The sequence below is a fragment of the Saccoglossus kowalevskii genome, chromosome 11 (genome assembly GCF_978046115.1).
Source record: "Saccoglossus kowalevskii chromosome 11, keSacKowa6.1, whole genome shotgun sequence".
NCBI classification, from domain to species: domain Eukaryota; kingdom Metazoa; phylum Hemichordata; class Enteropneusta; family Harrimaniidae; genus Saccoglossus; species Saccoglossus kowalevskii.
Window position 1 is genome coordinate 13188258 of NC_140651.1, and position 26008 is coordinate 13214265.

General features: G+C 34.5%; 3 protein-coding genes across 3 annotated transcripts in view; 2 read left to right on the forward strand and 1 right to left on the reverse strand.

Annotated features, from left to right (window-relative positions):
• Positions 1–10593, forward strand: LOC102808278 (N-acylethanolamine-hydrolyzing acid amidase-like). The gene is made up of 9 exons (XM_085505781.1): positions 1–220; positions 1797–1961; positions 2513–2639; positions 4038–4128; positions 4797–4885; positions 6929–7101; positions 8942–9004; positions 9670–9768; positions 9968–10593. The coding sequence occupies exons 1-9, from the start codon at positions 27–29 to the stop codon at positions 10038–10040; spliced, it is 1074 nt and encodes a 357-aa protein (XP_085361907.1). The 5' UTR covers positions 1–26; the 3' UTR covers positions 10041–10593.
• The window catches only part of LOC100367323 (mitochondrial tRNA methylthiotransferase CDK5RAP1), a 21413-nt gene continuing 5946 nt past the window's right edge, over positions 10542–26008 (reverse strand). The window contains exons 6-11 of the mRNA XM_085505780.1: positions 24345–24590; positions 23596–23693; positions 23073–23259; positions 21194–21343; positions 14607–14747; positions 10542–11241 (exon numbers count right to left, since the gene is read on the reverse strand). Coding sequence (XP_085361906.1) covers positions 11065–11241; positions 14607–14747; positions 21194–21343; positions 23073–23259; positions 23596–23693; positions 24345–24590 — 999 coding nt within the window. The 3' untranslated portion in view covers positions 10542–11064. The remainder of the gene's footprint in view (positions 11242–14606; positions 14748–21193; positions 21344–23072; positions 23260–23595; positions 23694–24344; positions 24591–26008) is intronic.
• LOC144359203 (E3 ubiquitin-protein ligase TRIM45-like) lies at positions 15700–18049 on the forward strand. The gene has a single exon (XM_085505545.1). It carries the CDS (start codon positions 15735–15737, stop codon positions 17943–17945), a length of 2211 nt encoding a protein of 736 aa, XP_085361671.1. The 5' UTR covers positions 15700–15734; the 3' UTR covers positions 17946–18049.

Sequence of the window (26008 nt, forward strand, 5' to 3'; positions counted from 1 at the left end):
GTAGGTCAAATGGTACCGGGACATCAATGTCGCTAATCATGTTTTGGACACGGGCATTTTGTGTATTACTCGTTATAATTACAGTTTGCCATTCAGACAGCCCTGTGCCGGCACCAAGGTACATACTTAACTTAGATGTAGCACCAGAGAAGAGATGGAACGATATTGTAAGCCACTGGAATCTAACAAAAATACACGAAGAATTGGCGTATGTTATGAAGTACGTAGAAGTCCATGTTAAAGTGAACACATTTTATCGTGAGATGTCCCAAGAGCGCTTTTCTTGCCATGGAGAATATTTTGTTATATTTCTTAAGCATTATTTTTTATGAATTTGTGGAATAACGTTGGTTTGACAAGTATGGACCAGTATCCACCAAGGTAGCTCTGTGTACAGGTCTGTGAATGTGGAGGCGCTCCTATTCATCGGGACCTTATCTGCGCCCCAATACACAATGGGGTGGCGTAAGAAGCCCAATGTAAATATCACCCCTACACAGCCATGTACGCAGGGCTACCAACAAGTGGGACAGGTATCTGCATTTCCACGGTTGGGTGAAACTATAAATATAGGGGGGGGGGGTCAAGAGATTACAGGAGATAAACTGAGTTTTCAAATACTGTTGTCATGTGCGATGAACATGTATTACTTCGCTACTGTTCTGATAAGATATTGGTCAGTTCACTTATTTAGTCAGGACAATTTGAGACAGAAATGTAGTAGGTTGCACTGATTCTTTTATTGTGTTAATTTTTTGTTAATTTTTACATGCAATCACCCCCTCAGGTGCATGGTTCAAACTATATTTTTATTGAAATAATACGTTATTGTTATCTTAGAATTGCTGTGTAGAATAACCTGGAGAGCTCGATATTGATAATTGTTCTATACAAAAATAATTCATGCAATGAAAACAATTCTTTTCATTTTTGTAAATATTTATAAATTTCAATGACAGTTGAATCAAACCAGCCAATCAATAAGCATCAAGATCGATGTCTATGACAACGGAATTTCAGTGAAATACCACTGCCACAAAGTTTGATGAAATGTACTAACTTGGATGAACTGAATTGTTTGATGGCATTTATTGTATTCAAATTTCTATAATCCACCTTTGTCATGATCATGATAACAAATCAGACCTAGGATCAATGATTAATAACGAAGAAGATGATAGGATTAAAAATTTATTGACCAATTTTTGAACTGTACAAAGACAAAGTCATGTATGGCGGTGATGGTGGTGGTGGGTGGGGCCTCATTGATCCCTGGATTGGAAAGTGTAATATAGTATTTGTTTGGATATCATCATGAACATAGTTATCAGGACAGTAGTGAGGTTATACATGGTCATAGCACGTCACAACTGTATTTGAAAACTCGGTTTATCTCCTGAAATATTGATACATTTTTGTACCCTTGTTACCGTGGATACAGCTTGGTTATTTCAATTTCAGTGCATCATAATAATCTCTGCATATTAATCATAATGTTTGATGCTGAAATAGATTTTTAATATTTTCACTGATAGCTGAATGTGTTAAAATAACCTTTTCACCACCAGTTCCCTCTTTTCATCAAAAATTCACAAAATAGTCCTGTTTATAGTCTGCACTTTTCTTCAGAAGATTGCAAATTTTTTTTTAATGAAAACTGAAAATTGACTTAAATTTTGTCTGTTGGCTCCAAAATTAGGGTTCCTTTCCAGAAATATTGAAGAATATAAAAAAAAGTGCAGTATTAAAAAGGTTAAAACCCGGTGTTGGAATATTTATCTTTTAATTTCATTTAGGGAAGAAATCCCTGAAATGCTTGTCCCAGTGGTTGAGCTCCTGGCATCCGATATAGATAAGTACATTCCAGAACCATACAGCAGTGAAATGGTTGGCGTTGCTAAAGCTATGGGCATCAAACTTGGAGATATCGTAACATTGAATCTTCTCTATGATATCACAGCGTGAGTATTATATTTCACCGGAGACTCTTGCTATCCCCAATGGGTTTCCATGGCAATAGTTTTTTTTTAGGGGTGATATTTCATTATTTGCACCTGTGAAAATGATTGTCACTGCAAGTACATGGATGGGTTTGGTAGCCAATAGGAATCCTCCATTTATTGGTTACTTCAACGTGTCAGCTTTTCTGATTGGCTATCATTTTAATTCAAGCATTTCTACTTGTACCGGTACTTTGTAAGTAAATTGACTGATAAGAAACAAGATTTATTGTACAGCATATCTTATCCTTCCCAGGGTGTATGTGACACAAAATGCACTGTGTACCTTGGGTATGTACCAATAGCAGATAGGATAGCTATATTATTAGCGCATACCTTATGTAAATGATAGAAGTGTGTCATGTTCTAGTAATCAGCACAAAATAAATATAATTTTTATTTATATTCATATACACTTCTTAAAAATTAAATACAGTATGATAAAGATTCAGCATTTGCTTTGTGGCCTGAATGTTTAATTTTATGTGCATTAATTATTTGATATTAATTAGGTCTTGTACCAGTATTGTGGCTGAAGATAGCAATGGACAGATATGGCACGGTAGAAACTTAGACTACACATTTACATCAATTCTGAGAAATTTAACACTCACATATGATGCCCAGATAAACGGAACAGTGAGTACACACCAACTACTGGCATTTTTTTTAACATTTTGTACACTTTAGTTGATTGCAGGGGAGTCACCTGCGCATGCGTCAGATGGCCATAGCGTGCCATTGTTTACTAACAAGCGTCTACCCATGAGCCTTTTGCGTTTTTAGCATGTGTTGTTATCGTCGCTTGGGACTCAATTCCTGCGCATGCACAGGTGACGACCCTCCCGCTTTAAACATTCTATCACCAAAATAAACAAGATTGGAAAAGTTGACGGTTTTCCCAGTCAATATTATTTTTGTTTCATAATTGGCAACCATTTTATTTTTCATTCCCGGTTTAGCATATGCAGGTTATTTGAAAAAAAAAAAGATATTTAACATTGTATTGTTTTGAGACTCATTGTATTGTTGCAATTTGTTAAATTTCCTGAGTTAGTCGTCAAATTGGAGTAAATAACACAGATAAGGGCAAATCATGAAATTTTGTATTTGTGAGAATTTCCCAGAATCTTTAAATGATGCATTCTGAGGGCTCTATTTGGTTTTAGCACTACTGTAAAAGGATTAATTATTCACTGGGTTTTAATATTGCTTATTTCGCTGACTGGAAAATGTGCTAAATTAAAACCCAGTGAGTATATGAAATTGATCTTAGAACACGTTATTTAAATGATAAAACCATGAATTTAAAACCCACTGAATATGCCTGAAATGCTAAATCATTGAAATTTAAACCCAGTGAAAATTAGTCATTTTACAGTATTATGTGAAATATATGATGGTCTGATTGTATGCCAGTCGTAGGAAATATCTAAGTTCAAATTGAATATTTTTGTGAATCATGCAAATTGGAATAATAATCTTTATTATACATCTGTCACCGTAACTGTAAGTTACATCGTGCCGTAATTTTGTGGTATTTTCGGAGTATTTCCATCCTATCATATTAGGAAATGCAAATTCCAAATATGGAATGATTATGCGCGTAGCGTCCTCTAATAGTAAATATAAACAGGGCTGCCACTAGGGTTTGACCGGACTCCACACAAAGAAGTTTGCTGATTCTGTTCTAAATTTTTTGGATTTCAGCATTCCCATGATGTATCCTTGGAAAGAAAAGATGTATAATAATAAGGTTATTATGAGGATACCTCAAAGTATGCATTCAGACAGTACGCCGTCGCAAGGACCTCCGCTGCGCGCCGGTCGATACTCCTGCTGTACTGTCTTCGTGCATACTTTAAGGTATCCTCGTAATAACCTCATAATAGCATTAGCACATGAAATTTCAATAAAATATCAATTAGGATTCTGAAACAATATTGCTGTGTCCCAAGTTCAATTACCAATGAATATTTAATGACAATTTCTTGTTGCAATATATTCCTTTCTAGCTCTGAGCTTTCTTATTTTCAGACTGTCTTCACTGCTTCCACATTTCTTGGTTTTGTTGGCGTTCTCACTGGTATCAAACCAAAAGTATTTACACTATCTATTGACGAGAGAGGTAACTGTATTTTTTAGAAGTTTTTTCATTTTATCAATCCAAGTATTATTCGGGAAAAAAGTTGTCCATCCAAATATTCAAATGTAAAACAAACAAATTTGATAATAATTTTACCTATATGCTGTGTAATGGTATGCATCGGTGAAAAATGAGAATAAAAAATGTTAAAAAAATAGTAATCACGCAGGAAAAGAGTTTTGTATTCCTAACCCTAACTTTAACCCTCTCTCTGACCCCCCCCCCCAAATTTTCTACACCCTCTAGATAACTATAGGTGTCCTTAGGAGGTGTATATGCAACTAAATTGGGGAGCGGTGGTCGGTACGAGTAGAGTTAGAGATAGGGGTGCAAAAGGAACACTTTCCATCATGCAGTATATAACAGTATTTTAACAGCTGCCGTTGTAAAATGTAATGTCATATCGGTTTGTGATGCGTTGTCTAAGGCACACACAACACTTCAAAGAAACTAGTGAACCTTCTTTTTTATTCTGACATTCCAAGCAACCTTATCACACTGCATTGAGAATATCAATGCGCAGTGGTCTGGTGGCATTAAAAAGTGTGTTCTGATGCATCATCTAAAGTAGTCCCAAAATCATTGTATTGACATTATGATATAAATTTGATGATAATAATAATAATTCTAATTTTTTTTTTTAATGGCAGATCAAGGTGAATTATGGGAGAACTTGATAGAGTTGGTGAATGCATTGCTGATGGGAGAAGCCTCATTAGTGACTTTACTGTCCCGAGATGTAAGTATGGAACTATCTAACGTTTTGCAATGTCATTTGGAAAACTATGAAAGTGATTTGAGAATCATTTTTAATTCTGGTTGAATGTGTGCATCAGTGTGATTCAAAACCGATCAGAGATTCTGCCTGTATACATCTGAATGGAAATCTGTTGAACATTGAACAGTGAAGCCTGTGTATAGCGACCACCCAATTTATAGTCAAACGTATGTATAGTGCCCACTCAATGTACACGTCAAACGTGTATATCAAGTTCAGCCACCCAATGAACAATCAAATCTGTGTATAATGACCACCCAATGTAAAGTGAAACCTGTGTACAGCGACCACCCAATGTAATGTCAAACATGTGTATAGCAACCACCCAATTTTAAAGTCAAAGCTGTGTATGGTGACCACCCAATGTACAGCCAAATTTGTGTAGTGACCACACAAGGTACAGTCAAACCTGTGTATAGTGACCACTCAAGGTAGTCAAACCTGCATATAGAAACCACCCAAGGTACAGTTGAACCTGTGTATAGTGACCACACAAGGTACAGTTGAACCTGTGTATAGTGACCACACAAGGTACAGTTGAATCTGTGTATAGTGACCACACAAGGTACAGTTGAACCTGTGTATAGTGACCACACAAGGTACAGTTGAATCTGTGTATAGTGACCACACAAGGTACAGTTGAACCTGTGTATAGTGACCACACAAGGTACAGTTGAACCTGTGTATAGTGACCACACAAGGTACAGTTGAATCTGTGTATAGTGACCACACAAGGTACAGTTGAACCTGTGTATAGTGACCACACAAGGTACAGTTGAACCTGTGTATAGTGACCACACAAGGTACAGTTGAATCTGTGTATAGTGACCGCACAAGGTACAGTCAAACCTGTGTATGGTGACCACACAAAGTACAGTCAAACCTGTGTATAGTGACCACTCAAGGTAGTCAAACCTGCGTATATCGACCACCGAAGGTACAATCAAACCTGTGTATAGTGACCACCCAAGGTACAGTCAAACCTGTGTATAGCGACCACCCAAGGTACAGTCAAACCTGTGTATGGTGACCACACAAAGTACAGTCAAACCTGTGTATGGTGACCACACAAAGTACAGTCAAACCTGTGTATAGTGACCACTCAAGGTAGTCAAACCTGCGTATATCGACCACCGAAGGTACAATCAAACCTGTGTATAGTAACCACCCAAGGTACAGTCAAACCTGTGTATAGCGACCACCCAAGGTACAGTCAAACCTGTGTATAGCGACCACCCAAGGTACAGTCAAACCTGTGTATAGTAACCACCCAAGGTACAGTCAAACCTGTGTATAGCGACCACCCAAGGTACAGTCAAACCTGTGTATAGCGACCACCAAGGTAGTCAAACCTGTGTATAGCAACAACCCAAGGGACTTCATTAAAATGGTCTTTATAGACAGGTGGTCTTTTTATGAAGGTTGGATTATTTTTTTTATGAATTGCATACTCATACATTCAACTCATTGTACAGAAAATAATAAGACGCATTTATTGGAGTTGAGCAGAATTAAATAAGTTTGAATTCAAGAGAGTGATAATTATTATTTTGATCCTTAAACAAAGGTGAATAAGCAAAAATGTTGCTACCGTAAAATCTGTATTAGAAGCCGCATCCCTAATAGAAGCCGCATCTCTAATAGAAATCGCATCTCTAATAGAAGTCGCATCTCTAATAGAAGTCGCATCTCTAATAGAAGTCGCATCTCTAATAGAAGTCGCACCCATTCTTTTTGAACAATTGAGAAGCAAACATTCATCATTTCTCATATGTGCACATGCTCTAATAGAAGCCGCAACCCCTCTGTGGAATTGTACCATTTTAATAGAAGCCACGGCTTCTAATACAGATTTTACAGTATAGGGTTTTCACATAGGACAGGTGGTCTTTATTCATTATGCCTTGGGTAGGCCTAAAAGTGGTCATGATAGGCTTTATAAAGAGGTTTGACTGTAGATGTATATTATGCCATTAGTTTTATCAGTTATTTTTTTCTCTCAAGGCCATGATGAAAGCGAACACTTTTGAATCTGCTGTCAAGTTGATGAGTGAAACCCAGATTGTAGCACCGGCATATTATATCATTGGTGGAGTTCAGCCTGGAGAGGGCGCTGTCATCACCAGAGACAGGTTAACAGCAAAAGATGTTTGGAGATTAGACTCTAAAAATAAAAGGTGATCATTGAACCCTGTATCCCCTAGCAACAACAAGTCCGTCGCTGAGAATTCCTAAAATTGTCGTTTTTAGATTCAGGTCTTGTATGCAGACCTTGTTTTCATTTTGACATAGCATGTATTATGGAATATTTTTGTCATTTTTGGTAAAAAATGCTGGTATTTGTATTTATGGATGTCTGTTCCACCAATATCTAAAGAACCATCATTATATTTTACTTATGCACAACTCCTGTTTTCAGTAGAAATATATGCATGTTACTAACAGTGTTAAACACTATCATACCCTTTACTCTAAATGAAATGTCATTTTTTGGGGGCAAAAATCATTGACTGATGGGCCAATTGGTCTATTTTTTTAATTGATAACATTGTGAGATATTCATAAAGCTTTGAATCATTATATGAAGTATTTGGTGGTCTTTTTGCAGGAATTTTGTGAAATGTGTATGTAGTAAACATTAAGGTAGAGATGCAGTTTACCTGACAGGTATTTTAATTAGTTAATTAGGAAACCAAGATGACCTCCCTTGTCCACAAAACTATATATTTTCGGAAAGCTTATTGTATGAATTTTAAAATTTTGTTAGTATTTTTCCTGTCAAAAATGGTTTATGGGGTACATCTGTTTTATTATGAAGAAAGTGCCGTCTTGAAAACTGTCTACCAGTTGTCAATTTTGCAGGGCAGCAGCTCAAATTTCACTACTTCAAATGTATGCATAAATTAACACCCAGGCTAGTTGTCTGTACGATTGTTGTAACACTGTTCAACCAAAAACAATGCCCCGACAACGTTTTGAAGATAAACACATTGTCAATCACTTGTGAAAATTTCAAAACAAATGGTCAAAGCGTCTAGGAGCTATTTTTTTTTAAAGTTCTGGGATGTGCACTAAAAAGAAGCTGAGATAATTGCTAATTTGCATAACAATTCACTCAGTAAGAAGTTTGCTAATGCTCATAATTAAAATGGCTGTAACAGTTCCAAATTTAAAAGTATTATCGTTTTGTTAAAAGTTAAATATAGTGCATAATATGGAGATCACGTCATTTCTTTTTTTCACCATGTTTCTTTTTTATTATTTATGTACAGCCTTGCTAAATCTTGCTAAGCATTCAAAAGAGAGAATGTTTGCACCTGTTATCTATATTTTAAAATCGTTTTTTGAGTATGTTCCACTATTCACAATTCTACAAAATTTTAACAGTCTATAGCCAAGACTGTTTGGATAATAAAAAGCAAAAAAAAAAAATTCACTCCCAAGTGCCCACGAACCTGCATCTCTCCCTTAAATTGTCAATGTTTTTCATTGCATCTGAAAGTTGTAAATCATTTTGATTTTTAATTAGATTGTCTATTCAACGAATTTCATTGCATCCAGATGTTGGCAAACATTTTGTTTTCCAATGACTTTCTTTGCATCTGAATGTTGGCATTCATTTTGTTTTTCATTAGATTGTCTGTTCAATGATTTTCAATGCATGTTGATGTTGGCAATCATTTTGTTTTCCAATGACTTTCTTTGCATCTGAATGTGGGCAATAATTTTGTTTTTCATTAGATTGTCTGTTCAATGATTTTCTTTGCATTCAAATGTTGGCAATCGCTTTATTTCTTATTAATTCGGAAAAGAGGTGAAATATGCTGATGGCATTTCCCTTTTTATGTCCAATCACAATGGAATATATATATATATATACATACATGATGTTTATTTTCCATGCCAGATTTCAAACGAATTCAAACCATTGCGTTGAAAAATCATAATTTCTTGACAATCTTCAGTCATTTCATAAAAGTAGCTTCAGTTATGTTTTATTCATTTCGCCGTTTTCAGATGGTTTCTTGTTGAAACTAATTACGATCACTGGCTGCCACCACCATCTAGTGATGACAGAAGGTAAGAATGTAATTTTAAAACGCAACAGTTGTATTTGCATCAGTGACAAGGTTTATGGAATTGCCTGAGAATTCCTACATTAGCAATGAAGTACCATGCCTTCACTCCAGGCCTTAATCTCCTTAACAATGTGTGACAATTCTAGATTAAAAGTCGCACACATTCTTTTTGAAATATTGAGAACCAAAAATTCACCGTTTCTCATGTGGAGATGCTCTAATAAAAGCCACATTCATTCTGCTGTATTGTACCATGTTCATAGAAGCTGCAGTTTCTAATACAAATTTTCCCAGTAAATAGGGAAGAAATGTGTTAACCTCATATTGGATTTTTGCAAATGATTATGGGATAGAAAAAAGAACTATAGAGGGCGTTTGGAGGGATAAACTTATTGTTAGCGCAGGGCTGTACGGAAAAAACGCCCTCTATGCCGGTAGTTCAATTTTCTATCCCACACCCGATATGGGGTTTAACACAATTCTTCTCTATACTGTAAACTCATCACTGGATTTTAGTTGTCAACTGATAAGTGACATTTTATGCAAGTACACATAAACTTAACATAAATAAACTCATTGTTTCACTAGAAAATCTATTTTACAAAACCGACATTTAAAGAGGTTATAGCGTATTTAGTAATAAACATGTTTACATTAACTGCACAGGGACCCAGCTATTAAATATATGAATGGATTAGGTCCGTCTGGTATCAATTCTACGTCAATGTTTAACAGTGTGTTCTCAGCGAAACCCGTACTTGGAAAGTGAGTATACATCATGTTATGAGAGTATCAACAAGGCAGACGAGTGGCCATTTTTTTTTCATAATCAGATCGAAAAAGAATTGAATTTATTGTTTCAATGACTCGTATCTCAATCAAGCTGATTTTGAACTTATGCATAAATCATTTTAACAAATGATAATAGAGATGTATAATTGGAAGTTTTTTTTTATCTTTTCAGAAGTGCAGTGTACACCACAATGATGAGTGCAGCTCAACCAGATAGCTACAAAACATGGATACGAAGTACTTAGATGTATTTGGGGGGGGGGGTGTTTTTTAAACACATTCAGTATGACTGTAAGGTCATCTCTCAACTTTACGACTTTCATACCGGAGAAGATCAACTTGAATTTGCGAAAAATAATCAGTCAGTCGTTGTGAGCCATGTATCATGCTATATATTAAAAACATGGATAGCTAAAATATATGGGGAGAAAAAACAGCAGTGATGCGTTATCCTTTTCACCAGCAGACTTTCTTATATTCTTCAATATTTCTGGATATAAACCCTAATTTTGATTTAGTTTTTACTCAAAACAATTTGGCTTTTTCGTCTCAATCTTCTGTGAATTTGTGATGAAAAGAGAAAGGTTTAAGAGCTTTTTTCCACTGGTCTGTAAAGTGCAGAGACATCTGCACTTATTAGAGGTTTGTTCTAACAGTAATACGGTAGTTGTACCATGTTGATATGGTAGTTTATTCATGCTATTTTTTACTCTCCTCAGGAACCAAGTACTAGAGGAACAAGAGAATATTTTAATAACACTTTATTGAGCTATAATAAAAAGAATTTTGACAATCTTATTCCTACATTTTTATTATTATGTTTAACCCTTTGAGTGCCGAAGTCAATTGTTGTCACCATTCACAAACAGCAAATTTTTTTTTTTTTTTTCATATTTGTTCCAAGATTTTGATTCAGACCTATAGCCAATAGAAAATGATGTTTTAATCCAAAACTATGAAAGGAAAATTTGAAAAATACACAAAATGTCCGAAAAAATTTTTTTGGTGGGAAACAATATGGCACCCAAGGGTAACACAAATCACATATGGTGAGATGGCCATTCAATTGTACTCTACCCTTATGGTAAGCTCAAAGGACGATGGTTGTCACAGAGAGCGTGTTTGAATTTCATGTAAACAAAAAACATATTTTACATGCGTTGTTGTACATGTTGCTATGAGACTCATATCGAACTGGACACAAGACGAGACGACCATGGCCCTTTAATCCTACCATATATATCTGTGTACTGTACAAAAATGTAGTACTTAGTTAGGACTGGAAGGGTCTTGTACTGCTGGTATATATGCATTATATATAAATGGTAAATTACATCTTCTTAAGCTTTCCAGACATGATTGATTAGTTTTATGTTTTGTAAAGTCTTGTATTGTACTATGGTAAAGAGGAATTCCTTTCAACACTTGGGAACTGGTATCATGAATCTGAAAAAAAAAACAACAACAATAATAATTCATGACGAATGACAATGCACGTAAACAAGCAGAATCAACCAAAGCACAGTAGAGTTTAATTTGAGTCAACAAAGTTACACAAACATATACTAGATAAACTTTTATGAAAATAACAGACACAATTTTCACTGTTTCAGAGAAATAAACTACTTTCTGGTTTCCTTAAATCCAAGATGGAGGCCAAACCATGTGACCAGTCATAAAAAGATTTGCTAATTCAAATGGGCGTGGTACATACATGTTATTTGTGTACAAGCAAAATTTCAGATCAATGTAGTTCTGAGGTGGTTCTGAGGGAAATAACTTTCAAGCGTTTTATGCCAGTTTTGGTAAAATTATTTATGGTGCAAAAAGTTGCCTGATGTACATGGTTTTTATTAGTGATATTGAATGATGGCTGAAAACCCTTTGAAAGAAATAAGAAATATAGCACTTTCAAGTTTTCTTAACTTCATTGACATTGTTTTGTACATAGATAGTATTACTCCAAACTTCAGATAAATTTTGAAAAATTAAAAGTTGTATTTGGTTATTCTAATATGATGGCCAAACCATGTTACCAATTTGAATATTATTTTTTTGTGACAAAATGCATTATCAAAAATTTCAGATAAAAATTATCCTTTTTGGGAAAATTAATAATAGAACAGAAAGTCATGTGAGGAGCTATATTGGTTTAATTAATGCAATTGGTAACTCATGTCAATGGTGTTACAACACTGATACCCCAGTGTGCGAGATAGAGTCCTTACAATTTTTCCTTAATCCAAGATCCACACTATGCAGTCAATGTAAAAATTACAAATTTTGTTGATGATGCATGCTTGGAAAGTAGATTAATTTTAAATGTGTAATGCCATTTTTCGAAAAAGTCGTGTTACGTGATGTGATATACGAGAAGTTTTTATTTGCAATATAACTGGTACAAAATATAGTACATTAGAGGCAATGAAGCTAGACTGTAGAGACCTCTCAAAGAATGTGAAATTGAACAGTTTTTCTTAAATCCAATATGGCTGCCAAACCATGTGACCAATCAAAATTTTGATAGACATGCACTAGATCTTTAGCCCCAACTTGCATGCAAAGTTGCAGAAGATATTCCATTCAGTGTTATCTCAAAAAAGCTCACAAATAAAATGGCACAAGAGAAGGAAAAGGGAAATCAGAATGATAACAATCAGGCTTAGACCCCTGATGACATCATCTTTTACTTTATTGATAGCTCTCATCTTTTATTAGTCCCTGTTCGGACAAAGTCCGAAAACTGGGACTTATAATTTGGCCTCCGTCCCTCCGTGCGTCCGTACGGAGTCATATCTCAGAATCCCTTGGACCGATTCCGTTCATTCTTTGCATGTGTCTAGTACTTTATGTGGGACATATGCACATGCAGTGGTTTAGCGATTCAATTCAAAATGGCCGACTGGCAGCCATCTTGTTTTTAGAAAATGTTGTATTTTGGACATGCTTTGTCAGTTTTCATTCAAACTTGGTACATAGATTATACATGTTAGGATACATGTCCATGACAATTTATTTCACAATTGGATCAAAGATGGCCGACTGGCAGCCATCTTGTTTTTTGAAAATGTTGTATTTTGGACATGCTTTGTCATTTTTCATTCAAATTTAGTACATAGATCATACATGTTAGGATCATGTCCCCGACCGTCCACGAGTTCCTGAGTCTGTCCGTCCGTCCGTGTGTCCGTCCGTCTGTGTGTGTGTCAGTCTGTCCAGAATCATATTTCAGAATCCTGTGGACCGATTCCGTTCATTCTTTGCATGTGCCTAGTACATTATGTGGGACATACATGTATGCACATGCAGTGGTTCAGTGATTCGATTCAAAATGGCCGACTGGCAGCCATCTTGTTTTTTGAAAATGTTGTATTTTGGACATGCTTTGTCATTTGTCATTCAAACTTGGTACATAGATTATACATGTTAGGATAGATGTCAATATGACGATTTATTTCGCAATTGAATCAAAGATGGTCGACTGGCAGGCATCTTGGTTTTTATGCGGTGTCTTGGACGTGCTCTGTCAGTTTTAATTCAAATTAGGCACATACATGTACTTTATACATGTTAGGATGCATGACCATGACAATTTGTTTCAAAATCTGGTCAAGAATGGCCGATTGACAGCCATCTGACTTTTTGGCCTCGTATTTGGCACATACATCATACATATCAGTGTGTTTCATAATCAGATCAAAGATGGCCGAATAATGGCTGTTTTTATTTTTGGCCATATTACTCCTACACGGGACACGTGTTTTGATGTAAATAAACAATCTGTTGTATACGCCACTTGGAACTCAAGCTTCAAGGACACGCTCGCGACAACCCCTCCGCTTTAATATGACGAGCACAAAGAAAACTTTCAATAATTTAACGGGAACTGTGTCATTTTCAATGACTTGTTCTAGCATGTTTTTAATAGAATTAAATTCTTTGGTGGTGTTGGATATTTTGTATGTATGCTTGAAAATCAAGTAAGGTGGAAGTAAATTTTAAATTCAATGAAAGATTTATTTACTGCGTATCATAAAGTTTTGATCAAACAGAGTTACACAGCAACAGAAAAGATACCATCAAACTAAAAGTTATTAAGGTCAAGGCAAGTTATAGTCTGAATTGGAAATCTAGATAACTGCCGAAAAAACAATCAATTGTTATAATTCTGCTAGTGCAAACAACTTTTAGCTTGATTTATTGTTCTTGTTTGTTGAACCAGTGTGTAGACAAATTAAAATATAAGAAACCTTATAAAGAGCTCCCGTGTGCTGAGAGTATTGGAGACACATTAAAATTTAATTCAAAATTACTTGTACTTAAAAATATTGATGGAAAAGCTGAATAATTATGCAAATCAGGTAATTAATATGTACAGATTTGAGTGTAAAACTATGTAGAAATGTGATTAGAACCACAAAATTATGAATTATTATGCTAATTAGGAAATTAATATGAACAGATTTTAACCCAAAACTAATAGGTCTGTGCCTTGTCCTAAAGAACCATGTTTCATTGGAATGAAATAATTAGAGACATCAGTGGAAAAGCTGAAAATTAACTAATTATGCAAATTAGGTGATTACTAAGCACAAATATTTACCCCCAAATAATTGGGTCTCTGCATAATCCTGGAGTTCAGACTAACATGCATTTTATATATCATTATTATCTTCTGTCTTTATAAACTTTGTAAAAAAAAAAAAATTGTAAAAAACAAGTCACGATATGTCAAAAGAAATTTCTTTTTGTTGTATTGATGGTCATCCACACAAGTCTATCAATTTTTAAAAATGTCAAATTGTACTTACGCAAGCCACAACATAGTCACCACATTTCATTGGGCTATGATTGGTTGATTCCCTGTCACATGGTATCTCCATTTTGGGTAATATAACTTTAGTGTTTCCATCATTTCTACCGGCTACATCATAAACACTTTTTTTACTTTCCTGAAATAAATAAAGGTAATAATAGTCCTGACAGTTGTGATAAACTGAATAAGTCAATTGAAAAAGTAAACCTCAGAGTTGAGACAACACTCATTTTTCAATGCTTAAATTTTAAAAGTTAGCATTATAGGAATAACACATGGAATATTGAAGATCATCAAGGTAAACTTTTTGGGCATCAATCAAGGCAATTGCCTTTGACAAATGCGGGAAGTTCAGGGACTGCCATTTTTAGTTTTATCTGCAAAATAAAGGGAAGATCATCAAATTAACGTACTGTAGAATACTTTATTTTAGGTGGAATTAATTTTCGCTGAAAAGAGTTTTTGGGTGTTTTGTATGGAATTTATTTTCACTGATTTTTGATGAGTTGAATATAAAGTATATATTATATAGTACAATATATCTGGTTCCCAAGTGTTTGGCACAGAAAAATGCCAATTGATCATCTTGAATCAGATTAAAAACAGACAATACATGTTCATATGTTATTTGAGATGATTATGTACATTGTATGCATAAAGTTTGAAAGTGATCGGCCCATGCATGTCTGAAATACAGGTGTGGACGGTCGGATGAACATACTGAACAGGACTAAAAAATCACTGACATAACTCTAATTTCCTTATACATCCCATTCTGTATATCATGTGCACAATACATGTTAAAAAGAGCCATAAAAACTTTATGAACAACCAATTAATCATTGATAAGAAAGTAGGTGCCCCTAAAATTCCAAAGGATACATGAAGCATAGGGTGACCACATTATTGTACTACATACCTTAACTTCATTGAAAATCAAGAGAATGTAATGAGTTGATTTGGTTTGGCAGTGTGCCCATCAAGATACTGTATTATACTACCGGTATATATTCAGTTAATTTTACAGTTTGATAACCACTACACAGAACAAACTCTTGTACTGTACATCTAGAAGCTAGCTCCGGCAACTTAGTAAAATCATCGGCGTAACTATCTATTGATCATGGCGTCTAATTTTGAAGAAGTCAAAGATGAGAAGATCAAGGAGGAGAAGCTGATATGCAGTCACTGTTCAGAACTTTTCAAGAATCCGAAGGTTTTACCGTGTCTGCACAGCTTCTGTGAAGGCTGCTTACAGAAAATGATCACGGAAAATGGTGGCACCTTGATATGCCCTACATGCAGTCTTGAGGTTCCGGACAATAATGTAAGTGCTTTGCCGACAAACTATTTACTTACGGGGAATGCTGATTATGTGGCCACAGTTAAAGAACTAGGGAGAGAAGATACACTTCAGTGTGGAGAGTGCAAGAATGGTGTGGCAGTGACAAGGTGCATTGACTGTTCTCAGGTTCTGTGTGAAGTCTGCACTGGAACACACAGAGGGGTGGAAAAAACTGAAGGTCATCAGATTAGGAAGTTGCATGACTACACTTGTGTAATTAATGAGATGAAAGTACGAGAGGCGACAGTTCACTGTGATAAACATGAACAACTTGCAGTTGAGGTGTACTGTGAAACCTGCAAGATACCAGTCTGTATGAGGTGTGCTCTTGTTGAACACCCCCCACCTAGACACAGACATAGAGACATGACGGATGCCGCCGAAGAAGGGAAGCTCCATCTACAACCAGTGATACAAAAATTGAAAGGTGTTATAAAAACAACTGCTGACGCAAAAACCAACATTGAACTTGAATTAAAAAAACTGAACGATTGCCGTGACAACACTGAGAAATCAATCAGTTTACATATGAAAGCCATTTTTGAAAGACTTGTTAAGAAAGAATTTGAAGTAAACCAACAACTAAAAAAGATTTTCACACAAAAAAGTCAAACTTTAGAAACACAGAAAAATGAACTGGAACTTGTAAAAGTAAAATTGGAGAGTGTTGATGATTACATGGAAAATCTGATGAAATTTGCCACTCCTTCCCAGTGTTTACATTCATTCAACAGTGTTGAAGATCGTGCTAAGCACGTCTTGTCAGCGGAGATAGAATTGAAACCAAGAGATAACAGCGATATTTGGTTTATTGAGAACGATGCAATAGCCGACGGAGACATTGGCATTGTATCTCAACATTCTACATCAGAGGTGAAAGTTGAAGGATTGCCGAAACTTGTCAATTTGGGAATTAAGATAACTATTACAATCAAATCTGCTACCAAAAATCTTGTTCTTAGACAGCAAGATATTGGTGTAGAGATCTTGACTCCAAGCAAAAAAGAGAAGTTCCCACTGGTTTCAATGAGTGATGATTATATTCAATCAAGTATTAGTTTTGAAGAAGAAGGGGAATATTCTTTAACCGTAACACATTGGAATAAGAAAGTACAAGATGCACCACTTAAGATTACAGCTATACCTCCTGTAGGAACGGTTCATTGTTTTGGCTCCAAGGGGTGTTACCCATCATATTTTGATGGAATCCGTGGGATTGCCATAAATCATAATGATTATTTGGCAGTTGCCGACAGCAACAATCACAGAGTTCAGATCCTAGACTGGGCTGGCCGATGCCTGAAATGTTTAACATTTGACCAATTTCCCAAACCATTCATGCCATATGATGTAGCAGTGTCATCGATTGGTTTATATTTCATTGCCGATGCTGGAAACAACCAAATAGTTGTATGTACAGAAGAAAATGAGATCATAATTACTTTCGGCCAGACACAGATGATACAGCCGATAGGTATCAAGCTGACCAATGATGGGCATGTACTGGTTACCGATCAACAACCTGGCAAACACTGCATCAGAAAATATACAGTGGATGGTATACATGTTGCAGTCACTCAAAGCACTGGATCCAAGGCAGGCAAGTTTAAGGAACCGCATTCAATCGTAACGAATAAGAATAACCAGATATTGGTATCAGACAAATCCAACAACCGTATTCAGGTTTTCGATTCAAATTTTAAATACGTGTCTTGTTTTCAATCACAGGGATCACATGACCATGATGTAAAATATCCACATGGAATTAGCATAGATAATGAGGATAATATTTACGTATGTGATCCGTGTAATAAAAAGATATGTAAATATTCTCCTGAATTTGAATTCTTGGGACTTATTGCAAAGGGAGAGTGGGAATCACCAAACTATATCACAGTGAGTAAGGATTATCCACTCAGGATGGTAGTTAGTGAGACGGCCATGAACCAAATTAAAATATTGTATTTACAAAGTTTGCAACAAACATAATAGTCTACGTGTAGATTGACCAGGTTTGTTTATTTACTGTATAAATAATTATTGATATATGAAAGAAAAAAATGAGATGACTAAATGATGTTAGAATAAAATAAGATCGACACCAGTTACCAGAGTAGCGAATATTGTGTGAGAGAAAGACGTTCTTACGAAAATTGAGCATTGTATGTGAGCATTGGTTTGAGTCAGGCATGCAATAGATGTTTACTTTGATTTGACGTAGTATTTACTCTGTTTATTTACAGTGTTATTTACATGCTTTACTTTCTATATCAGCAGCTACTATGTGTTTACAATTATTTCTCAGTACTTATCTGTAAAGTGCATGTTTATGTACTTTTAATATACTGTAAAATGACTAATTTTCACTGGGTTTAAATTTCACTAAATTAGCATTTCAGGTATATTCAATGGGTTTTAAATTCACGGTTTTATCATTTAGATAATGTGTTCTATGCTCAATTTTACATATTCACTGGGTTTTAATTTAGCGCATTTTCCAGTCAGTGAAATAAGCAAAATTAAAACCCAGTGAATAATTAATCTATTTTCAGTAGTGCAAATATAATAATTTTGTTGTACTATTCATCCAATTCAATAACTGTACAAACCACTTTGTAAATATATAAATATACACTCAAACCACAAATGAAACCTAGCCATATTGTGAAATCATGTACACAAAAACTATATATATTTCATGTGTTAATGGGAAATTAGTTTAATTATAAAAATATCACATATAATAAAAATATTATACAATTATTAGGGAAAAATACTTAAAAATTGCGAGTCATTCTTGACAAAAGAATTCAACTTTTGAAACTTTGTAAATAATTTTTCAAGTAACTTTTATTTGAGGGTTTTTAAGGTATCACCATTGAGTCATTTTTACAAGTAACCAGGAATATTTTAATCAGTTGTTGTTTTCAAAAAGGCGTTAGACCTAATAGTGTACATTTATCTCTGACATAGCACTACATGTAGTATTATGTATGTATAGTGCTGAATATAGAAAAAATAGACATACCATGGAACACAGTTTGCTCAGTGAATTATATATATGTACATATGTGCAATAACAAGTTGGCCAAAATTTGAAACAATCTTACAAAAATATTCTTCTGTTTTTCACGAAAATTTAAAAATTAACATGAAGCTCTGATACAATAGGAATACAATCCCCCACAATGCATTGCACATATGTACAATAACAAGTTGGGCAAAATTTGAAACAACATTAGAAATAAATTGTTTTTTTGTTTGTTTTTTTAACTAAACTTTCAAAGGATGTATAAAATGCTGTACTTTGAGATTGATTTAATCTTTGAAAGTCAATGTCAACTTGTATTACTTAAATACAGAAAATATACCTACATATTGTAATTGCTTTCTAAATCAATTTAAATCAAGGCCTGCTGATAAATGTGGGTAAAATGGTGCCATTGAAAGATTTAAATAGTTCATTGAATCTATTGTTGTTTAACATTAGTGTTTTTTTTGTATTTTACATATTCTCGTTATTAGTTCATTTCCAGCTCAAAAACGGTTTGACAAATTTTCTCACGCTCATGATTTCATTTGCATAATATTGAAATGGTGTATCATTTGATTACTTCACAAATCTGGTTTCCAAGCAACCATTAAATTTGCATACCGTTAATCTTGTTTCAAATTTCAATACCTACAATGAATGGACAATTAGGTTCCAAAAATTTTTTGCTTTTTGTATCAGGTATAAGTGATGCAATATTTTTGTTTGTAAAAAAAATTCTATTACGATAGCTCAATACATTGTATTTCAACAACAAAATCTACTTTCAATGTTAAACGGATATTCAATCCATGCTTTTGAAAGAAGTACACAATCATAAAATGTAAAACTACAATTTGTTGGTCTTTCTGTCCATTTGGTCAAAAATTAAAAAAAATTATAGAAAAGTGCATAAAAATGTGCGAAATTTTGCACCAAACTTATGACGAAAAGAAATGATGGTGTTTAAAAGGCTAAAACATTGTGTAGTTTTGATTGTTCGTTTTACATTGCTTTCGTGCATACTTGTATATATTCTTATTTAGTGTCTTTTTGTACTTATAATAATATAATTTATAATAATTTAATTCATCATGTGATAATTTAAATATCCAGTCCTTTCTCAGAATGTTTAAACAGTTTACAGATGTAATCCATCTTATCAAAATTGTCTCCAGGCACTCATTTTCAATGCAATGACAAAAACAAAATCTTCCTTCCATGTCTAAATATGATCATGTGAGACACTGAGACTTGGAAGAAAAATTGAATTATTTGTGTTTAATACTTTGCTTGCTTGATCATTTATTCTATACTAGTATATATCGATATTCTCGTTTTTTTTTTATTTTATTTTTTAAAATGTATTGTTAAATTTATACGTAATTTTGAATATCAAGCTAATATTAAATTGTGTAGTATTCAAGAACTCAGTTACCAAGCAACCATTGTCAAAGGTAATTTTTATCACCTTTTTTTTAAATGAAATCATATTGAATTGTAACACATCCTGATACTTCTAGGTGTACAGCGTCACTATCAGAGAGAATTTACTAATTATTCTCCTGAATAAATGTAAGTACTGTTAAATCTGTATTAGAAATCGTGATTTCTATTAAAATGATACAATGCAACAGAAGAGATGCATGCAGCTTCGATTAGAGCATCTATACATATGAGAAATGGTGAATTTTTGGTTCTTAATTTTTCAAAAAGTATGGGTATGGCTTCTATTAGGGATGCGGATTTTAATACAGATTTTACGGTAGTTGTCATTGATGCTAACATGAAAAACATTAAAGTAAAATATCAGAACTTATTGCAAAAAATACCCCCAAAATAACTAGGATGTGTGACCTTTAGGGGTCATGCATATAGCACATTAATTCATACCTGATATGTAAACATTATGATTGAGAATTCTTTGTGGAATGAATGGTAATGCAGAGGGACAACAAAATTCATCCTCAGATCACTAGTATCCAACTGATGAGTTGTAAAGTTTGCAAAAACACGTAAACTTCAGAAGACACTCCTGAGTTTACAAAATTTTGTTGTTGAGAAAAATGATGGTGCTCAAAACTGACTAGTTTGGTTCAATAAATGAATGAATTAAGAATATTCGACCAAACTTCACCAAGGCTACCTGCAGGAGATCAATTGATGTTTTTTTTTAAAGATTACATTAGTTTTAGATTTTACATACCCCTTCAATCAGCACCAGTTGTAGATCTCCGATTTTATTTACATTGACTTTGGCCATTTCATCCCTGGATAAATCAACTACTTCAGTTAATCTACGGATTTTAACATCATGCGGAACATTGTCTTCCAATTTGTGAAAGGCGTGAGTTTTCTGAAGAAAAATTTACATAAAACCATAAGTATATAGAATTAAATGCGAGGGGCATAAAAAGAATGTCAGATAACAACAACAGTGGCATTATCAGTCTGTTTTACTAGAAAACTATTCAGCAGTCACTAGTATTACAAATGGTTCAAGTATGAAGGGAGTTTGTTTGTATTCACCACTGATGGGTATTTAGACATGTAATATGTGATAAAATACTGTAAAATGACTAATTTTACCATTTCAAACATATTCAGTGGGTTTTAAATTCACGGTTTTATCATTAAGATAATGTGTTCTATGCTAAATTGTACATACTCACTGGGTTTTAATTTAGCGCATTTTCCAGTCAGCGAAATCAGCAAAATTAAAACCCAGTGAATAATTAATCTTTTAACAGTATTTAGGATTATGCGTAAATCTATTTTTATCTCAAGCAACCATTATTCAACCTGTTGTCAGATCACTTGAAAGCGAAGTGTTGTCAACCACGCACATACATCCTAAGCAACGATAACAACGCATGCTAAAAACACAAAGGCTAATAGGAAGATGCTTATTCATAAACAACAACACACTATGACCATCTGCCAAATACACAGGTGACCACACTCTCGCTTTAAGGTATCAGTTATCGTAAAGTGATTCTGCACTATGTAAAAGTGAATAAAAGAGTTTGCTATATAAGTAGCATACTGTAGAACATGTCTTTTTTGCAAACATCTCTTTTTAGCGAGAGAACTAATTCAATAATTTAAGATGTCGCTGATGACTTCATTATAAATTCAAAATGGCAGCCAAACAACGTCTTTTTCTCCACACACACACTTTATAAACAACACAGAAAAGGGAATATTCTGGAGCGCTTCCTTATTACACTTGACAGTTTTTTTTTGTTTTTATGGAGGTGATAACTGTGCATTTGTTTTGGTAGGCAACGGACAAGTATTGTGAAAATTTAACAGGAATTCAACAAAGACAAGAGATTCGCTAAATCAACATTTTGCTATTACATCATTTTATCACAAATCGCTAAAATAGTATGTCGCTTTTTCAACATGTTTTACAGTATGCACTTCACTTTACAGATATAAGCTATGTTGAAAAATATTTTAATATACACGTACCAGTATATTTTAACATGAATGCATTTTTTATTTACATGTACCGGTATGTACACTTCTAATGTAGATGCTTTTCAATAAGAGCAAATACAGTATTATACCCCAAAATGTACCATGCTTGGCCAGATTATATAGAAAGACAAATGGTTGTCTTAATCTGTCCTGTATACCTACATGTATCAGGACTGCATTAAAACCAACATTCACCTTCTCTGAACCGCAAATATTAGATAGACAGGGACGTCCATTTTGGTGAAAGAAATGATCCCAATTGTGAAAGAAATACAATCATTTTCACTTCATTATCTTGACTCGCGAGTCAAATTCCTGAGTTGTATACAGTCAAACCTGTCTATAGTGGCCACCCATGGGACTTTGAGATTTTGGCCTTTATAGACAGGTGGCCTTTCTATACAGGTTCACTAATTTATTCATGAATATTAATTAGGCATTGAATCAATATATTAAAACATATCTCGCAGCCCCAATCGACACACACTATTACACTACTGTACACAGTATCCAAACACTTTATTACAAATAAAAAAAATTGTATTATGTAGATTAAAATCATTTTACAAAAATCGATCATTGCACAATAATGTACTTACTTTCCTCATACTATATGCGAATGCATATACAAAGTCGTATTGCACAATGCGGAGTAATGACAATGTATCCTGGTGAGCTTCTTCAGTCTCACTACAAAAACCAGACATGAAATCACTGGAGAGACACACATCTGGTATGACACTTCTAACATGATGAATCAAGCCGAGATATGCTTCACGTGTGTACCTGCAAATATAAGATGTTCTGACACATGTATGCAACTCTTACGATGCAGGAAAATGAAGGTGATACACAATGTGGACTCGTACAAGTGATGAGTTAAACCTTTTCACCAGCAGACTTTCTCTTCCAATTTTGATTGCACTTTCTTCTAATATTCTTCAATATTTTTGGAAATGAACTCTAATTTGTGGAGCCAACAGACAAAATTTGAGTCAATTTTCAGTTTTTACTCAAAAAATTAGTCATTTTTGGTCCCAATCTTCTGAAGGAAAGAGGAAAGGCTACAAAACATGTATTTTTGAAGGGCAAACAAAAATATAGATTAAGTTATAGACCTACCCTCTACGCATATCTTTGAGTACTTCAGTATTTCCACTCTGTGCAGGTAGATGCAATTGTTTACATATATTAGGAGTTTCCTTGATAACATGTAAAACCTAAACATAATTAACATAATATTTATTAGCATGTTATTTTAACTAATTTAGCTAATCTGTAATTTCGCTAAATTCAAGATGTCGCAAATTCAAAATAAAGAAGATTTTCACAATGAGATTGAAGACACGTTAGCTAAATTAAGATTCAGTTAATTCATGCATTGAGTCAAATTCGCTAAAATGGCATGTAGCTATTTCAATATGTTTTACCGTATTTCAGTGAAAATGAAGTTGGTTGTTCCATGGTTCGTATTTCCATGTTTTGATAGTTGGATATAAAATCGTCCAGCAAAAAAAAATTTGAATTACCAAAGTGATGTGTCGAAATATTATTTAATGTGGGAGTATAAACAGCTGATGTCACTCGGAGGCAAATTTTTACAAAAATTACATAATAATGAAAATATTGATAATATTGTCACAAATTCCATAGAGTACCACCAAAAGTACTATAGCCCATTGAGCTAAATATCATCTGAAACAAATCCACAATTTTTCCATTTTCGGATTTCAATAATAAAATTGCAATTACTTATTGCATTTTAGTGACTTCAGAATTACAGTTGTCCTTATGGCCATAGAGGGCATACTTTTATTCAATGCCAATACAAGGAGTAACTTTCGTTTGCGACAACCGTAAAATATCCTCACCTCATCTGGGAAATCCTTAGGATGTGGCGAAGTAAATCTAATCCTCATCTCTGGATTAACTTGAGATACTTTGGCTAATAATTCAGCAAATCTTAGTCCACCTTTTTTAGACCTGTACAATGTTTTAAATCCTCTGCTTAGCACCGTTGTATTGTCACTTTCACCAGTGTTACCATAGTGATGAGTTTCTGAGGTATCTCGGTAACTATTAACATTCTGACCAAGTAATGTCACCTCTTTGATGCCCTGAAAATAAATATTCTGTGAATTTCTCAAACACTTATTCATCCTCAAGTACTCAAATTAAGGAAGTTTAACGAGCAGTCTGTCGGCTGAGATAGCTCTGCTGTTAGCAATGCTCAATTCAAAAATACCACTTTTCACCAAAAATTACAAAATAATCATCAAAATTAGATAATTGAAGATATCACCACGAAATGAACGAATTTGAAAGAAATCTACAAGAAGTTGAAAATATCACTTTTCACCAAAAATGACAAAATAATCATCAAAATTAGATAATTGAAGATATCACCAAGAAATTAACAAATCTGAAAGAGGTCCACATGTACCGTACTTATCCGGGTAAGAGCCCATGCCTGGACAAACGCCCACCCCCCCACTTTTGACACAATAAAGGAGTTGAGGTCATATCCGGGCACACGCCCAGGGGTCTTTTTCTACACAAAAGAAAAAAACTATTTTCTATTCGTTGACTGTGGTTGTATTAACAGTTGACTTTCTTGAAGTCTATCGTGATACTTATAAAAATTGTTAATTGCGTAAAACAAGGAGTGAATGCAAAATAGCTGTGACAGCTTTCTTCCTTCAGGGCAGCGCGTTCACCGCTGATTTTTTTCAGAATCATAACAGTCAGCAAGTCTATAAAAATAAATATAAAAGCAGAAACGGTAGTTCTCTTTTTGAAATATGTCGTGGCCCTAAAAAGGGCAGGTCGTTTGGTTTGTGCTTCCTTAGAAACGATTCAAGCAAATCGCATAAGGAGAGCCGCTAAGCAAGTGTTGCACTCGTTCGGCTTTAGCGTCGTCGACAATGAAAACAATGTTGCAATATTGTAGCAACCCGTACCTGGGAGATTGGTTGAAATCACGTTATTTTGGCTTTATAAATATTTTGTAGCAGCTTGCGAATCCATAACTGGGGCCAGCAATTTTGCAATGTCATGCCGATGACTGCCAACTTTTTTACCATCTTTTATCACCGCTATTCCATTTCTGTCATGAAAACTATTCTTCTGTCGTTGGATAAAAAAAAAAAAAACTTCCTATTTCAAGTCCACCGCGATATCCATATAGTGAGACATTCCAACCACCGGAACTTGCTGAATGATAACTTTCACCGTGATTAATAAGCGTCGAATATGATAAGAAAGCAATGTCACGATTTGACATTTATGATGAAATACTAGTAGTGATGTCATTCTTAGCCAATCAGTAAAGCAGATGCATAAAGGTCAAAGATGATTGCTAGACTGTAAACAAAAGCATCGTGTGCCATCGCAGCAGAGCGACCCCATTTTTCTTGTCTCTTTATTATGATTAGACATGAAGGAAAAGTGCCAAGCTGACAGACTGCGAAATCCGTGGATTAAAAGTGCTAAGTCCAAATTGTGTGGGACGATATCGACGAACTTCAGGAATAAG

What these genes read in the sequence shown, in the direction of transcription:
- LOC102808278 (XM_085505781.1), top strand. Translation starts at nt 27, where the DNA reads ATGTCGCTAATCATGTTTTGGACACGGGCATTTTGTGTATTACTCGTT. An exon ending in ATGCCCAGATAAACGGAACA is followed by an intron (nt 2,640 to 4,037) that starts GTGAGTACACAC and finishes TCTTATTTTCAG; the next exon opens with ACTGTCTTCACTGCTTCCAC. An exon ending in ACTATCTATTGACGAGAGAG is followed by an intron (nt 4,129 to 4,796) that starts GTAACTGTATTT and finishes TTTTAATGGCAG; the next exon opens with ATCAAGGTGAATTATGGGAG.
- LOC144359203 (XM_085505545.1), top strand. Translation starts at nt 15,735, where the DNA reads ATGGCGTCTAATTTTGAAGAAGTCAAAGATGAGAAGATCAAGGAGGAG.